Below are 16,564 nucleotides of genomic sequence, written 5' to 3'. Positions count from 1 at the left end.
TGGAAGGCAAGATGAAGAGCTGTGTCGGCCCAGGCCAGGACGGGGAGAAGTTGGCCCGACGGGGCAGGCAGGGGAGGGGACCAGCAGGTGGGGGGACAGGCGGGGGGGTGGGATTCGGGCGGAGGCTGTACCGGCGTGAGCATCTGCAGGTTGTCCTGGAAGTTGCCCAGGAAGGCCATGCCAGCCATCCGCTGGGTCAGCCGCTCCACCTTGCTGAAGAGCAGCATGAAGCGGTCCTCGGCCGCCAGCTCGTCCAGGGGCTGCCGCTCCCGCTCGTACTGCCGCAGCAGCTTCACCTCGGCCTCCGTGGGCAGGAAGCGCATCAGGCACTCCACGAAGTCCACGGGCAGCGTCTGGAGGTCAAACCTGCGTAGGAGGAAGGAGCCAGCTCAGGTTTTGCATCTGCCCGTGATCCATCCCCCCTTTATTTTCCAGCCCCTAGAAGGCCTGAGGGTGGGGCCTGTGAGCAGGACGCAGCCAGAGGCAGAGGGCCCATTGCTTCATCTGTCAGAGCATGAGTAACAATCCTAGGGGAACATTCCATGGCCTGTTTTAAAACCCTTCCGTGTCTTCCCTCTACCCCCAGGGAGAAATCTTAATACCTGAACGTGGTTTATGAGGCTCAGCCTGCAGGACTTCTGCCCACCTGTGTTTACCATGTCTCTTCTACTCTCCTCCTACACTGAAGTCTGAGTTGATTTTCAGTACCTAGGGCATCATGCTTCTCCCTCCAGGCACTGCAGTGGACTTCATACACTTCCTCAGGTCAGGTTGCAGGTAAGACCTCACCTCCTCCCGGAAGCCTTCCCTGATCACCAAGCTCAGCTACCTGGCCTGCTCTGTTCCCTGAAAGCTACCTACACCTCCACCACCTTGGTGGTTATTACCCAGTGCTACTGGACTGTTCCCCCGAGACTGGCAGCAACTTAAGTGAAGGTTTGGGCTGAATCCCCGGCACCTCCCACAGTCCCTGGCACACAGCACAGATGCAATAAGTTCCGGCCAAACCAGGGGATGACTGAGGGGTGTGAGATGGCTCTGTTGATGCCCTGGAATCCAGGAAGGCCAGGATCCTAGGTGAACTGGGTTGCCAACTGACTGGGACCAGGGCAAGGTCAGTGGGAGCCTCACGTGTGGATGGCCCTGCAGATCTCCTCGGCCGAGCGGCCAGCCTTGCGTAGAGTGATGGCTAGGTTCTTGGCACGATTGGCTTCCAACAGGGTCACCTTGCTGGCGGCCTTTTGCGCTGTCTTGTTCTTAGAGCAGATGAGGTCAAGGGCAGGGCCCTGGGCTTTCGTCTTGAACAGTTCTTCAAATTTGTCTAGGTCTAGGTCCTGGCAGGGGTTGACGAGAAGGGAAAATGCAGTGACCTATCCTACTAGAAGACCTCTGGCAGCACGCCCAGCATCTGTTCAGCTCTGGCACATGGATGCCTGGGTCTGAGGGTGTTTCCAAGGCCAGGAGATCTGGCTAAAAGCACGGTCTGGTCCCCAGCCCTCCACCCCACCCCTAAGGGCTCCTGCTACCTCCAAGATCTTCTCATCGTCAAGTTCACTGAATACAGTGCCGCTGATCTGGTTGGGTTTCAGTGCTGTCCAGTTGAAGACTGGCAGCCGGAACTTGGTCTTGATAGGTTTCTTGATGCGAATGGCTAAATTTGAAAGGAAGATCGGTGAGGCGCTGGGGCTAAGGACACTCTCCCTACGTCCCACTAGCTCTGCCCAGAGCCCTGGGGGGACTCACCTGACAGGCCTACTGTCAACACCACAGAGGGAGCAGCGCCAGGGAGAGGTGGGGCTGGGGGACACTTGTCTGGGGGAAAAGAAATGCCACGGTGACCCAGGGCCCAAAAGACTCTCCAGAGGTCCCTTCCCCGATGCCACCCCACCTCTCTGCAAAGTCTCTTGGGGAAAGAGGATGTGTGAACTCCCTGCCCCTCCGGTTCCCAGGGGTCCTAGCTCTGGTGGGGCAGGTCTTGCTGGCCTCTGGCCCACTGTCTCCTGCTCTGGTCTAAGCCCTCTCCATGGCCATCCTCAGAGGAATCAGGAGCGGCACCTTTATGATCCTTAGAACAGACCCATGTCTGCCCTGAGATACTCCCTTCCCCAGTAACCTGAGCCTCCCTCAGATTCTCGCCCTCCCTCAAGCCTTTCCCACCCGACTTCACATCCTTCCACCCACATCCCTGGCTTCTCCCTAAGGGAGGCACTGCTGCCTGGGGTTTTGGTGTGGCCCTGAGATGGGGCTGCCCCTCGGGGCTCCCACGGCCCTCCTCACCTGGTAACGGGGGCGGGGGCGGGGGCAGGGGAGGAGCTGGTGGCGGGGGCAGGGGCAGGGCCTCCTCGGGCGGCGGGGCTGGAGCCAGGAGGTCCAGGTCGGAGGGCAGCATGGCCTCACTCAGCTCTGCGGGGCCTATCCGGGCCAGGGCCTCGCTGCCCGTGGACTCCAGGCCCCGCGCCCCAGGCTCCAAGTGGCACCGGCGCTGGAAGGCCTCCTCCTTCTCTTTAATGAGTCGCCGCAGGGTGTGTACCTGGTGGCTCGTGTTCTCGTAAGTCTCCTATCAGGGAGACAGTGCCAGTAGGGAGAGGGTCAGTGGAAGGCACAGCCATTGTTGGCCCTGAGAGTGACACTTCCTGCCCCAGGCTTCTCAGCGGGGGTCTCTGGGAGGGTGCGCAGGGGCAGAGAGCAGCAGGAACGCAGGTGGAGGCGAGGGAGGCTGGACTGCACAGGACGGCACCCTCCAGTGTGCTTCCTCTCGGACCCAGACTTAGACTCACTGGTTCCTCAAGGCCCAGGCCGGAGGCTGCTCCTGGGCACAGCTCCTGGGCCTGCCCTCAGCCCTCCAGGCCTCAACTGCTCCCACTGTGTTTGGCCTCGTATAACCACTCCGTTGGCAGCCCCCTGTGGACAAGACCCTGCCCTAGCCATCTCTGTATCCTCCATACTCCCTAGAACAGCACTTCAGACTCTCAGCAGGGACCTGACAGATGTATATCAAGCCCCTGGTCTCCCGACTTAGGATACCTGGTGGATAGTCCCTGAGCTACTCAGCCTGCCCATTACGCAGGGGAGGGAAAAGCAATAGGAGGGGCCGGTAGGAGGGGGCCTGGACACTGGAGGTGCCTGTGGGCGCCCCACCTGTTCCTACCCTCCTCTGTGTCCGGCCCACTCGATTCAGTTTCCCTCCCCAACTAAAACACGGGGTGAGGGCGCCTGGGTGGCTCAGTTGGTTAAGCGACTGCCTCCGGCTCAGGTCATGATCCTGGAGTCCCTGGATCGAGTCCCGCATCGGGCTCCCTGCTCGGCAGGGAGTCTGCTTCTCCCTCTGACCCTTCCCCATCTCATGTGCTTTCTCTCTCATGCTCTCTCTCTCTCAAATAAAATAAATAAAAAAATCTTTAAAAAAATAAATAAAAAATAAAAGATGGGGTGAAGTCATCAGCCCACCCTCCTCTGAGTTCCTCAAGTGTGAACCAAATAAAAGCCAAATAAAAAAAAAACTATGATTTTCAGATGCATTTCTTATAATAGGATGGAGCTGACTGTACGAAAAAGCAAAGAGATAAAAAATAAATTGATAAGAGATATATCGAAAGAAAGAAAGAAAAAAAACGAAAGAAAGAAAGAAAAGAAAGAAAGGGAAGGCCAGCTCCCCAGGCCCTGGAGCCCAGCCCAAGTCAGCGCTTCCCTTCTCCAGATTACTTGGTACCTTGACGCTCTCTAGTTCCTTCTCCCGCTGCAGCAGCTGCTTCTCTAGCTCGGCCACACGCATCATGTTCTCATTCTCTAGGTCCAGAAGCTTCTCCGTGAGCTGCAGGATGGGAAGAGCAGGTCTGGCGCTGGCCCTAAAGCCTGGGCACTTTGCACAGCCTGAACCTCCACCAGGACCTGGACCCGACCCCCCGCTCCCAGGGCTCCAAAGGCCGTGGAGCCCCATGGCTTCCCTGTATCACTCCCGTGGGCCCGGGTCTGAGACCCCGTGAAACAGACCACACCTGACTCTCTCAAGCCTGAGGCCACCTCACGCCCAGTCCTGGAGGTCAGTGTGTGTCCTAATCTGTGGATGACCCAGGGCCTCGGCCAGAGCGTGCTGGGTTCTGCGGCTTCCCTGGGCCTCAATCTGGAACTGTGATGGCCCCGTCCTCTCCCCATCCCCAGCGGTAGTTCTGGCAGCAAAAAAGGACTACCTACGTGGGACACATGCTCCTCCAGCTCCTCCACCTTCTCCAGGGCTACGTTCTTGGTCTCCGCATCCTCCAACAAGCCTCCCACATCAAACACATTGTCCAGGTACGCCTGGATCTGCACCTGCAGCTTCTCGCTCTCTGTGTGCCTTGACTTCTGGGAAGAGCAGACACGGTAGTAGTTGGGGAGCCTCCTGAGAGAGACGTGGTCCTCATCACCTCCATGACCACTTCCTAGAGCATAAGACCCAGGGACGTCCTTCTGCAGCCATGCAGTCTCATCCAGTGGAGCTGCCAAATTAGAGAGCGCCCCCTGCAGGAGGGCCCAAGACCCCGGCCGCAGAAGACAGGCAGGGTTCCAAGAGCATCCACGACTAGGCTCGTGTACAAGAAGAACCCTTCGTGATATGACTAAGCTGGTCCTCTGCCCCCAAGCTCCTCACCCGCGAAGACTCGAGCCCAGCTCACCTGCAAGAACTCCTCCAGCCCCAGCTTGGTGAACTCATACTGCAGGTGGACCCGGAAGTTCATGTCCTCTACTGAGTGCACCACGATGTTGATAAACTGCATGCAGGCCACCTGGGGAGAAGCCGCTCAGAGGGTCAGAGGCAGGGAGGGCCAGGAGAGACCGCAGAGCCAGGGTGTTAGAACCGGTATCATTGTGGGGGTAATCAAAGGAGTAAATAAAAAAAGTGAGGCTTTCTGAGAACAATAAAAGTATTTTAACTTAAAAAATATCAAACTTAAGGGGCGCCTGGGTGGCTCAGTCGTTAAGCGTCTGCCTTCAGCTCAGGTCATGATCCCAGGGTCCTGGGATCGAGCCCCACATTGGGCTCCCCGCTCTGCGGGAAGCCTGCTTCTCCCTCTCCCACTCCCCCTGCTTGTGTTCCCTCTCTCTCTCTGTGTCTCTCTCTGTCAAATGACTAAATAAAATCTTAAAAAAAAAAAAAATCAAACTTAAGATTCAGTGTACAGAGACAAGTAAATTACATGAGAAATAGACGGAAATGAAGATACAACTGATTTCCTTTGCACATCAGCAGGTATTTCTTGAGACAACACTATGTAACTAAAGACCGAAGGCTGAAGGGAAGAGAAGCTAGAGGAAAAGCTTGGGCAAAGCGAAGCAGCTTGAAAGGATCCAAATCAGGGGCAGTAAGGCCACAAAAAGGGAGGGAAAGGAGGTGGACCCAAGACACAAAACTGTCATTGTCCTGGAGTTTCTAAAAGCTCTCTGGGGTAGGTGAGTGGACAAGAAGCACTTACTGAGTAGAGAGAATCATTCCAGGTTCTAGACAGAATATCAAGATATGCTGTTGGCCTGGGCCTATTCGCAAGGAGCATGGGACCCTGCTGGGCATGCGCCTGACCCAGGCCCAGTTCCTCACCATGAAGTCGATGTTGCTGTCCTCATTCCGGAAATACTCCATCAGCTTCTCAAAGCGGTGTAGTTCCTTGCATACCTGAACAAGCAAACTTTCTCAGTGAGAAGCTCTATCCCATGCAGAACCTAAGCCCTTGAGCCCTGCTCCCAGGAACATCATGACAAAGGGACTGGTTCAGACTAAGCTTAACCATGACTCTTTCTATGCAAGGAACCATTTGCAACATATAGAAGAAATCCTGTTAGTTTAACAAGCTCTCCAAGTAGAAGAAAGCCTGGGACCTGCCATTACCTTGGGTTACTGGTCTCACAATAAAGCCTGGGCCATTAGTCTGGGCTTTAGGTGCCTCTGGGGGTAGGCCAAGGAGAAACACAGTTGCTCAGTTATTGAAGGAAGGAAGGAGGAAGGAGGAAGGTTGGAGGCCATGGCTGAGGTCCTAGTGGGGACACAGGAGAGAGGCCAGGGTGCAGGAAAGCCCCTGTGCTGAGAGGGGTCTACAGACTCTGTTGAGCCTCTGCCTTCAAGGAGGAAGAGCCATTTCCTGGCTTGAACAATGGACGCTAGGGAAGAGGTCCAAAGTGGAGGAAGGGGTGGGCCCAGCAGCTACGACTGGATGTCGAGGAATCCTTATGTTCAAGCAGATGAAAGTTTTAGAGCCAGGCCCAGAGGCTGGGGAAATTCCAAGTAGGAGCTTCCTCTCCCCTCACCAGTAACAGCCAACAACCCAGAAGGATGCTTGCTTGCCTTCTCCTCCCACCGCAAACACGTCTGTCTTGGGTTCTACCAGTGGGCTCTCTGCCTCAGAGCCACCTGGGGGGCCTATTAAAGCATAGGTACTCAGCCCCCCAGGAGTAAGTTTAACAAGATCCTCAGGCATTCTGATGCATGGCCAGGTTAGAGCCATCGTCCTGCAGCCCTCAAGTGAGGGTCTCTTGGGGCGCCTGGGTGGCTCAGTCGTTAAGCGTCTGCCTTCAGCTCAGGTCATGATCCTGGGGTCCTGGGATCGAGCCCCGCATTGGGCTCCCTGCTCAGCAGGGAGTCTGCTTCTCCCTCTCCCACTCCCCCTGCTTGTGTTCCCTCTCTCGCTGTGTCTCTCTCTGTCAAATAAATAAATAAAATCTTTAAAAAAAAAAAAAAGTGAGGGCCTCTTTAGCTGGCCGTTCAGGATCTGTCTTGCCATAAGATCTGGTAAGGCAGAAGTTCTGGTTTTGGTGTTAAGAAAAAAAAAGCAGAGGGGGCAGACTTCTTAGTTAAGCACAGGATGTTAAAATCATCACTGGGATGTGTGAGATCACAGGAAAGGGTGCTACCTACCTGGCTCCCCACCTCCTCACCAAACACACATACACACACACACACATAGGAGACTGACCTCTTTGAAATTGTCAAAGGCAGCAAGAATGATTTCGTGACCTCCCCGCACCAAACACACAGCTGCCAAGAGCTCCAAGACAAGGGCTTTGGTCCTAAGGGGTGAAGAAAAAAGATTAACCCTTTAGCTCCCCACCCTGGCCACCACACAGTTCACCTCCACAACCAGGCGAGTTCTTTCAGAGTGGAGACAGCCTCACAAGTGAGGGGAGTGGGTTTTGGAAAGAAAGCAGGGGTAGGAAGGCTTGCCCCCTCGCTGAACTGTGCAGAGGGAAGCCAGGGACACTCCTCCTCCTCTAGCAGAAGGAGCAGAACCAAGGCGCTGACCTAGGCCGCCGGTCCCTGAGACCAGGCAGGTGGGACTTGTTGTCAGGGTCAAGTGGAGCCCAGATCTCCAGAGCTCTGGGCACAGTGGGGAGGAGAGGGGAGGGAAGCAACTCACCTTGGGTTCTTGTTGTTGAGACTGAGTGCAATCTCATTGACGGCGTGGGGGTGGGACATGACCAGGTTGAAGCCGTACTGTAACAAGGAAGGAAGACCTTGATGGTGGGAAGGCAGCTCCCTGCTGGATCTCCTTGACTATCGGCCTGCCAGCAAACTCGCCTTTTACAAGCTGGTGCCCTCCCAGCTCTTCTAGTTTGGCAGATGAGGCAGGACAGGCAGAGCATCCGTGGCCAGTGCTGCCCCCTTACCTGATAGTTCATGATGGCTCTGAGGCAAAGGATACAGACATGGACATCATCCTTCTGGCTCACCAGGCGGGAGTTCTTCAGGGCCCTGCGCCCAGGGAGAGTGCTGTACCTGGGGAAGAGGGGGCCGCTGGTGAAGGGTCTAGGAGCGCTCACCATCACCCGGACAGCAGGCTGCACCTCCACAGCAGCAAGAGAGGGAGACAGGGGACCTTGAACCGACAGCCTCGAGAGTGGTGGGGGAGGCAGGGGCAGGGTGCTCAGCAGTTTTCACCTCTCTGCCACAGGCCTTTGTGAGTAACTACCTGGGATCCCAGCTTTATAATCAGGGCCCAAACCATCCTGAGCCCAGGGCCCTCCGAAATACAATGGCAGGCGTGCAGGCCTTTCTAGTCCTCAAGATGGATCCAGGGAGACGTTCATCTGAGCCTGCCCTCCTCCTCCTTCCAGTCGCTGCATCTTCCACAAATTCCCTGGGGCCGGAGCATCTTGGCTCCCATCCCACTTCTACAGCCCAGAAAGGGCACAGCAGACCCCAAAGGCAATAGGAGGGCCAGGGGCTACATCTGGCTTGGCCCCCAGTGATGTTTCATGAAAGAAAGAGGAAGCACAAATGGTGTCTGCTCATGCATGAATGACTAGAATGATGAGCAGGGTCAGAGCGACAAAAGGAGACCAGGATAAAAGCATGGCCACAAGAGGAACACAGACCACAGAAAGGGCCACAGGGCCCAAAGGAGAGCCTCCCTGCGTAGGAGGGGCTCTGAAAAGTCATCTGGTCTATCCACCTGCCTCCGGGAAGGACAGCTCCTACAATACTGCAAAAAAAAAAAAAAAAAAGAAGAAGAAGAAGAAGAAGAAGAACACAAGGCAGGCTTGGAGAGAAAAGGAAGAAGGGAAGGGAAGGTGAGCTGCGGGCAGGTTGTGGGGGAGCTGGTCTCGGAGCAGTTGATGGGGCAGAATGCAGAGCCAGAGGGAAACAGACTTGAGGGCAGGAGCTCATCACCCAGTGAAGACGAGGGAGCTGGATGAGGGCCGGCCCCACCTAAGAGGCCGGCAGGAGTGGCAGAATGAAAAAGAGGAATGGGGAGGGGGAGCCCCTAGAGGGGAGTGTGGAGAGGGGAGAACTGGAACCCCAGATGGGGTGGGCTCAGCCGAGGGCGATGTACTTACCCAGGACAGATTGCTGGGCAGAGTCAAGGAGACAGAGAGGACAGACCAGAGACAGACTGGCAGGCAGAGGGCAAGAGAGCTGAGCCTGGAAGCAAGAGTGGGGGGAGGAGCAATGAGCACTCACCCCTGGCACCCAAGACCTGGACTGGGGGGCTAGGGTGGGAGGCAGGTGGGCAGAGCAAGAGCGCACATACCGGAGCACAGACTGGCGCGCAGAGCGAGCGAGGCTGTTGGTGAAGGGGGCTGACAGGGCGCTGGGTGGCTGCAGGTCCTCGATGGACCTGCTCCAGGACCGGAGCTTGTCAAATGCACCATCGTCACTACTCTCCAGACCCTCAAAGTCAAACCTGGAGCAGGAAAGGACACACAAGCGCACACACAGGAGAAATTCAGTGCTAAGCCCCCTGGCCAGCCCACCCCGCCCTGTAGACCTCAAGGGCAATCAGAAGCAAGAACGGCAAGAAGAGAAAGCGGAATTGGGCAGCAGAGACCCAACCCTGGTCGGGAGAGCCACCCACGCAGGACAAGGGCAGCGGAGGCACAGACAGCAACCAGGAAGGGGATCTGAGGGGATGGGAATGCTGACAGGGGTGAGCTGCGGCGCCTCGCTGGCCAGGCAACTCTAGGAGTGACCTCTCCATGGGCCCAAAGGGAGGCTCTCTGCACTCCCAGCCTTAGATAGCACGTCTCAGAGAAGCCATGGCTCCCCATGGAGAATCCGCTCTGTGCAAGGGTGGTGGCGAACAGGCCAACGCAGGTCTTGCTGTTGGCAAATGGCAGTGGCCAAAGGGGCCTCTCAGTGCCCTGAAGGGGCCCGGCTGGTTCTGGATTGGGCTCACGAGGGAAGGGAACGGAGGTCCAAGCCAACCTAGAGTGGGAGAGTCCACTAAGTTCAACCTAGAGTGGGAGAGTCCACTAGGTCCAACCCAGAGTGGGACAGTCCACTAGGTTCAAGAGTACCACGGTCCCATCCCAGCACTGGGTTTTAATGGCTGGGTTTTCCGTGGTTCTACTTGAGACTGCTAGGTTTTCTGGAACAGAGGCTGCCTGGGGAAAGAAATCACAGGTCGAGGGTGTGGACTGGGGACCTTTGTCCCTACAGGAGTTGGGATGGTTTCTCTGTCACTTTCTACTTCTGTGATTGCCACCAGCAATTTGGGAGTGTGGCCAGGACAAGGAGGATGGCTTGAGATCACGGGGCACTGTCCTTTACGAATCCCCACATCAGGATATACCCACTCTGAGAAACCAGCCCCACTTGTCTTTCCTGTCCTCTTCCCCCAAGTAGGTCATTAAGGACTGAACGAGCATCTCCGACAGGCTCTTCCCCCGAGGAACCTTCTGCTCAGACATTCATAGCCCCAGGGTCAGAGGCATTTCTGAAATAGGAAATGATATCTGCAGGTGACTGAATGTTCCAAAGGAGCAGGGGTAGGCTGCAGAGTCCTGATGCTGAGCTGCTTAATGGGGCTCTCAAGCAAACATCAGAGGAGGCTCCCTGACAGGGAACCCAGCCAGTGGCCCTCCTCAGTCAGTAATTGTATTCCCTAGTGCCAGTGCCCGCAATTTACAGATAAATGCCTTCACCCAGCCTCTGTTTGGCTTCACCCTTTTCCTTTCAACCCTTCCCAAAACACACTTTCTCTCCCCTTCACACCCTCTCCCTGCCCTGAATCTTTCTTTCGAAAACAGAGTCAAAAGCACTGCTGTGGACACTACAGTCCGGAGGATCCAGCGTATTTTGGTTTCGAGCAGCTGGGATCTGTTTGCTTTTCAAACGGGATAGATAGGCTTATTTGGAAAAATGATCTGCATCTTTTTACTATAAAAGCTCTGAATTTTTTTTTTAAAAAATCACTTCAGCAAATGTTTTTCATTGCTTTCTATAAAAAGAGTAGTTTTTAAAGGGAGAGGAGCATCACGAGGCCTGAATTCTGAAGGGATGGGAACGGGGAGTAGGCCACTCTTGGTTTTAAGGGGGGGGGTGACCTGGGAAAAGCGAAAGGCCAAACTGAGGAGAGGCATTAGTTCGAACCCCTAAAGAACTAAGACTGAAGATCTGCTGGACCAAGGAGAATGGCCGTGGGGTAAGGACAGTAACAACAAAAGTGAAAGCCAAGGTTAGGACTGAGTCCCAGGACTAGGGCATTTCCCCAGGACTTGGGACTTTTGGTGCTAACATTGGGAAAAGTCATGGGCATACTGGGACGATTGGTCAGCCAAGGGCTGAAGTCTTGGCTCTAAGTCTGAAGCATTCATCGGGCATCACGTGAATGATCAGTATAATCCCTCTTTCCATATAGTCAGGCAATTATGGTAGGTTATACCACCTTGAATAACAAACAATAAAGCGGCTAGAGCAGTATAGACTTACTACGTTCTGAACACTACTAGTTGCTTTACACACATTATCATCTCAACCTTACAACAACTCTGGAACATGGATCCCCTTTTCTGTAAGAGGACGCAAATGTGCTTGAGGTCGCCCGGATAGTCACGGACGTAACTGAGACCCACAACCAGCTTTGCCGTTGTCGGCCCTTTTCACCACCTTATGCGGCCTTCTCATGTGTACTCCTGTGCTGAGGGACCCGCCCCACCGGACTGAAAAGGGCTCCGAATACCTCATTTTCAGTGTGGGTCAAAGGTCATGCTCACTGCTCCTGGGGCTCTTCTTCAGCAATGACCTGGAGTAACCCTCTCACATCTGGAGACCCAAAGGAGGTTCTTAAAGACTCAACTCTCCAAAGGCAAATGAATCCCACTGGGCGTCTCTCCCAGAAGCCAGGACATTTCCTTGGACTGCTCGCAGCCTGGAGTCTGGATCCTTTGGGTTCTAATCCTGAGCTCCCTTTCCATATCTCCCTCCTTCTGCTCCAGCCACCTGGCCTTCTTCACGGATCCCAGACATCTTCTTGGCTGCCTGTCCACTCCCACTGCCTGGGCTCTTCCCTCCTGGCCTGGGACTCCTATTCCCGTCTTCACCACTGCAGTCTCACCCTTCCTCAGCAAATCAGAATGGAACTGTGTCCTCCCTCGCCGTCCCCAACCCTAGCCCCAGGGAGGTACTCACATGACCGAACATTGGGCAAAGGACAGGTAATCCACGAGCACGTCCAGGCCTTTGTTTTCATCATTCAGAAACTCCCGCACCCACCTGCCAATAGAGGAAACATAGTGGAGGGGTCTGCTAAAAGCAGGTCGAGGGTGAGAAGGGAGAGGGGCCTCTGACCCAACACCCATTCCTGAATCCTCTGGAACTTAGCACCAGGCTGGAAAAATTCTGAGGTTCAAAACCCATGGCAGACCCATTCCGTGGTCACATCACGGGCCTAGACCTCCGCTAGGCCGGGGAGCCAGGGATGGGGAAAGGTACAAGGCCTTTCAATACCATGTCAGCCACACAAGCTTTCAGGAACCCTCTCTTAAATGGCCAGGGCCCCGGCTCAATCCTTTTCTGCGTCCTTGGTGTCTGGCACAACACCGAGTGTGCTGTCCCTGCTTGATGTTTATTGGCAAAATTGTGGGGACATGGGGGGGTTGATCAAGAGCATTTACCACAGGCCCTTGCGCACAGCTGTGCCTGACAAGGGCTAGCAAGTCTCCAATTGGACCGAAGTCTCCGTCGAAAGGCAGGCAAAAAAGGTCAAAGAGAGCTCTGGAACAGAGACATGTTGGGCCAAAGGGCCCTTCCACCAGGTTCAAGGAAAGATAGTCTCGGTCACAGTGAGCAAAGAGGGATATGCGGGAATTCTGTGTTTGGTCAGGGTGAGTTTGACAGAATAGGATAGGAAAAGGATGGGGGAACGGTCAGGGATTCGAGTAACTCCCTGAAGACTTAGGCTCCTTCAAGCCAGAGAGGCAGGAAGGTGGACAACAAAGACCGTAAAGACAATGGACCCTGGCATTTCCACCTTTCTGCCTTCAGGCCTCTTGGCCTGAGATATCCCTGGAAGGAAATTCAAGAGCCGATCCCAGGAGGGCTGTTACAGGACAGGTTCATTCCACAGCATAGAGCAACATAAAACTCTCAGGATAAAACCCCGACTCTCCTCAGTGCTCTGTTCCCTCGGATGTCTGGGGGTCTTTATAGGCAGCTGCCCCCAACAGCCCTGCAGGGCCGCCTCTCCCCCACAGCTGGAACACCAGCGCCGTGTTTGCTGGCCACACCCTGGGACACAGTGAGAGGCTGGGCCGGAGCACCAGGCTCAGCTGAGGCTGACTGACACCGGAGCTGCCTGAAGTTAGCTTCCTCTCTGGGGGCCGACAGGCCTCCCGTTTCCTGTCTGTCTGCTCTCCAGCTCCCCACCCCCTTCTCATTTCCTGTCTGAGTCTACACTGCTATTTTCGGGATCTTGACACTTTGAGGAGAGGTTAAAGGGCACTTCGGCAAGGCAGAGAAACCAATACAAACCAGAGGGAGGAGGAGCTGGTGAGGCTCTGGAATCCCACTTCCCAGCCTGCCCCACGCCAGGGCCTGAGTTCCCATTGGGCTGCCCCTACACACCCAGCTTCGGCAGGCCCTGGGGCTGATCAGGCTGTGACAGAAGCAGGATCCTCCTCTCCCCACCTTGCCCTGGGCTCCTACCACCCCGGAGCACCCACACCCCAGCCTGACAGCCTGACAAACTCTTCCGGCCTAGAAATCTGGGAAGGAGCCTGGTCCTCCCCCACAACTGCCCAGAGAAGCCACAGTTCAGACAACAGCTCCTAAAATGCCAGACACGAAGCTGTTCCCTGGGAACCAAGGGCCAGGTCCAGACCTCTAACTTGTGTGCCAACTGCCAAGAGGCCCCGGGCCTGGGAACCATGCTGCTCTCGCCCCAGCTCCTGGCCAGTGGCCAGAGAGGCAGGCACCAGGTGGAAGGGGTGAGCAGAGGGGAGTGTCACACACGGCTCTGTGGCCCTCTCCTGAGAAGAACAGGCTCCCATCCTCATGCGGCAAGACCTACTAAGAAAGAAAGGGGGGCCTGAGAGGGAAGTGAGTAGTGGAAGGCCCTGCGGGGTGGTGTGCAGGGTGGTAGGTGGGATTTGGAGTTGCCATCTGTTTCACTCCCCCCCTCCCCCAAACACACAGGGTAGCTAAGGAGGCCCTGCCACTCCTGTGACGATTCACCAAATACAGCTGCAGGCTGAGTTTCACGTTTGCTAGCATGTCAGCTTTCACTCTGGTTCACGGAAGAGGTGTGGAAGCCAATTCTGGCCACCAAGCACAGCTGCCGAGGCCAGGAACTATCCCTTTCCTGTTCTCTCCAGTGCCATTTCCCCCATGACTGCTACTGCCACGGCTGGCTGCACACAGGTAGCCTCTGTAAGAGCCCCAGGCAGGCCTGGCCCGGCGTGGACAAGCGGGCAGCCACCACAGGCAGGAGGGGAAAGGCAGATGATGTCATTCGGCTCTTTCCACCCCTGCTCTCAGGAAGCCCAGGACCCTGGGGATGGCCCCTGCCCAGCCTCCCCCACCCCCACCCCCGGCTCGACTTCTCACTCATGCAAGCTCTCAATATTTGTGCTTGGCCCCTTGGTCAGGATGGTAGCCCCGCCTGCAGTCCTCCATCAGGTTTCCCTCACTGTCCTTTGTGTACACTCTCTCTCTCACTTTCACTACATATGCTCTGACTGGTTATGGTTTTATAAAACCAAGACCACTGCCATCTGTCACTGTACCTTAGGCATTAGCCTGCGGCCTATTCAGCAAGTGCTGGTTCCCTACTCAGAGACTAGCAAACAAGACTCACTCCTAGGAACTCCCATTCCTAGGGACCCTGTCAATGGGCCGGCAGTACCAGGGTCTGTAGATACAGAAGATGTTTAATTCCTGGCCCCTGCCACCTTAGATCGACTTTCTTGGTGCCCTAGGAAGCTGCTTCTGCTCATGAACTACAACTGTCTTAGAATCAAGAAAATAGACTTGTGGGCACTAAACAGTCCAGGAACAAGGTCTCAGCTATCTGAGGCAAGGTGCTCCTCCGCCCCCAGTACGCTCTGGGCCTCCCTTGGTCCAGCCCCAGGCCACAGGCAGACTCGAGTCTCAGCTGTGATGGGAGAGACTTCTACTTAAAGCCACAGGCTGAAGACCCCAGGAGGGGCCCCAAGCTTGCCAACAGCTGGCAGAGCTGAAAGGGAGAAAAGCCAGAAAAAGAACAGTCTGAAGCTCCGGGGAACCAAAAGCCGTTCAAGGGGTGACTGTGCCTCACAGCAGTGAGATAAACAAGCCACCCATCCTCAGAGGTCGCCGGATCCTGATGGCCGATTCTGACTCACCCAATGTGGTTGGTACGAAGTGAGATCTCCAGCTCCCTCAGTACTTTGGTTGACTCCTGCACTCTCCTCCTGAACTTCTGTAAACATGGAATTTCCTGTCACTATTGGCAGCCCCCGATCCAACTTTATAGTACAAACAAAAGGGGTAGAAAAGGAAAGGGAGGGGACACAAGAGGGCAGCTACAAGCCTTCCCTCTGTCAGGAGCCAGCCACTCCAGGCCCATGGCCTCAGAACCCAGAAACCCAACTCCCATTGCTCAGAAGCAGACGTCCCACCCCAAGTCACAGGGGTTGCCCCCCAAACCCCACAGGACTATAACAGGCAACAAGGTGGGGCCTCCCTGCCTCACTTCACCTTCCGGGTTACGCTGGGGTCCAAGAAGCTCTGGAGTTTCTGGATGTAAGTGTGGGGAGGATTCTTCACCTGGAACCGTTCCTGTGAGGGAAACACGCGTGTGCGCACAGACACCCAGAGTTCTGAGGACAGCGTCGAGGAAGTCGAACCCTCCTAAAGTTGTCAGCTGGCCCTTAGCATCATCCAAACCAAAGGTTCTCTTCCTTGGCTGATTGTCAGACGCTTCTCATCTACTGCCATCTTCCCCTTCTCCGATTAGTGATCTCTGAGCCTAAAATATTTTTCTATGTTGAAAATTATTTTAAGAGCCTGTTGCTTTCTAAGACGTGGGGATTAAAGAGCTGGGAACAGCACCCAAAATAAAGATACAACTGAGAAGTGGTGTCCACTGCCTAGCTAACTGATGGCCCGGGATTAGGAGGGCCATGGAGAGAGGAGCTAGGCCTTGTAGAATGCAACCTCGTCAGCCCTGCACCCAGACTTGGGATTGGACTGGCTTCGCAACACTAACACATTCAGGGCTACAAACACACATTCTGTTCCTTGCCCAGACCCCAGGCCCCGACAATCCAGGCAACCTCAAATGCTAAACCTGCTTTTGGCAAAGTCATCCCTCGATCCCCTTCCACGAAGACCATGGGACCATGCCCTCCCCATTTTGGTCCAACCCCTGTATTAGACCCAAGCGAAAACTCAGGGAAAACTCTTAAGCATTCTGATCCTGTTAGGGCCTTCACAACTGAGATATCTGAAGAGTTGGAGGGCAGGGGTGCTGCAGAGGGTTCAGGGAGAATGATCTAATGTTAGGAAGTAGAGCCTAAACACAAAATGAAAAAAAAAAGAAAGGTGTGAGAAACAGTCAAAATTATATGACCTGGAAAAGACTGGGAGATCATCAATTAAAGAAACTCAGTACCAACAAGCTACTGTTCTCCAACCCCCAAGCAGGAGCTCACCATGTTCACCAGCTCTCCTTAATGCAGAACACGAGGAAACGGGCCTTTCCTAGAGAGGAAAGGACCCAGACTAGGAGCTCTGAAGCATAATTCTACCTTATGTCAAGCAGCCTGATTTGGGAGGCAGTGGAACATAATAGCTAGCACAGATGGAGTCGGCTGCTTCATCCTGGTTCCAGTGTCAGGC

General features: G+C 55.0%; 1 protein-coding gene across 6 annotated transcripts in view; it reads right to left on the bottom strand.

The window, feature by feature from the left end:
* FMNL3 (formin like 3) overlaps positions 1-16,564 on the bottom strand; it is a 51,422-nt gene that overhangs the window by 4,687 nt on the left and 30,171 nt on the right. For 3 of the 6 annotated variants that reach the window (XM_027592127.2, XM_027592128.2, XM_027592129.2), the window contains exons 3-18: positions 15,422-15,502; positions 15,067-15,143; positions 11,876-11,959; positions 8,997-9,149; positions 7,633-7,741; positions 7,383-7,459; positions 6,942-7,035; positions 5,573-5,647; positions 4,653-4,763; positions 4,192-4,341; positions 3,710-3,811; positions 2,278-2,557; positions 1,744-1,812; positions 1,527-1,651; positions 1,132-1,334; positions 132-366 (exon numbers count right to left, since the gene is read on the bottom strand). In XM_027592127.2, coding sequence (XP_027447928.1) covers positions 132-366; positions 1,132-1,334; positions 1,527-1,651; positions 1,744-1,812; positions 2,278-2,557; positions 3,710-3,811; positions 4,192-4,341; positions 4,653-4,763; positions 5,573-5,647; positions 6,942-7,035; positions 7,383-7,459; positions 7,633-7,741; positions 8,997-9,149; positions 11,876-11,959; positions 15,067-15,143; positions 15,422-15,502 — 2,025 coding nt within the window. The remainder of the gene's footprint in view (positions 1-131; positions 367-1,131; positions 1,335-1,526; positions 1,652-1,743; positions 1,813-2,277; positions 2,558-3,709; positions 3,812-4,191; positions 4,342-4,652; positions 4,764-5,572; positions 5,648-6,941; positions 7,036-7,382; positions 7,460-7,632; positions 7,742-8,996; positions 9,150-11,875; positions 11,960-15,066; positions 15,144-15,421; positions 15,503-16,564) is intronic. The other 3 variants (XM_027592131.2, XM_027592132.1, XM_027592130.2) reach the window with 2 other exon arrangements.

The sequence above is a fragment of the Zalophus californianus genome, chromosome 9 (assembly GCF_009762305.2).
Source record: "Zalophus californianus isolate mZalCal1 chromosome 9, mZalCal1.pri.v2, whole genome shotgun sequence".
Lineage (NCBI taxonomy): Eukaryota > Metazoa > Chordata > Mammalia > Carnivora > Otariidae > Zalophus > Zalophus californianus.
Note: the sequence above shows the minus strand (reverse complement) of the source record. Positions and strands in the feature narration are given on the sequence as shown.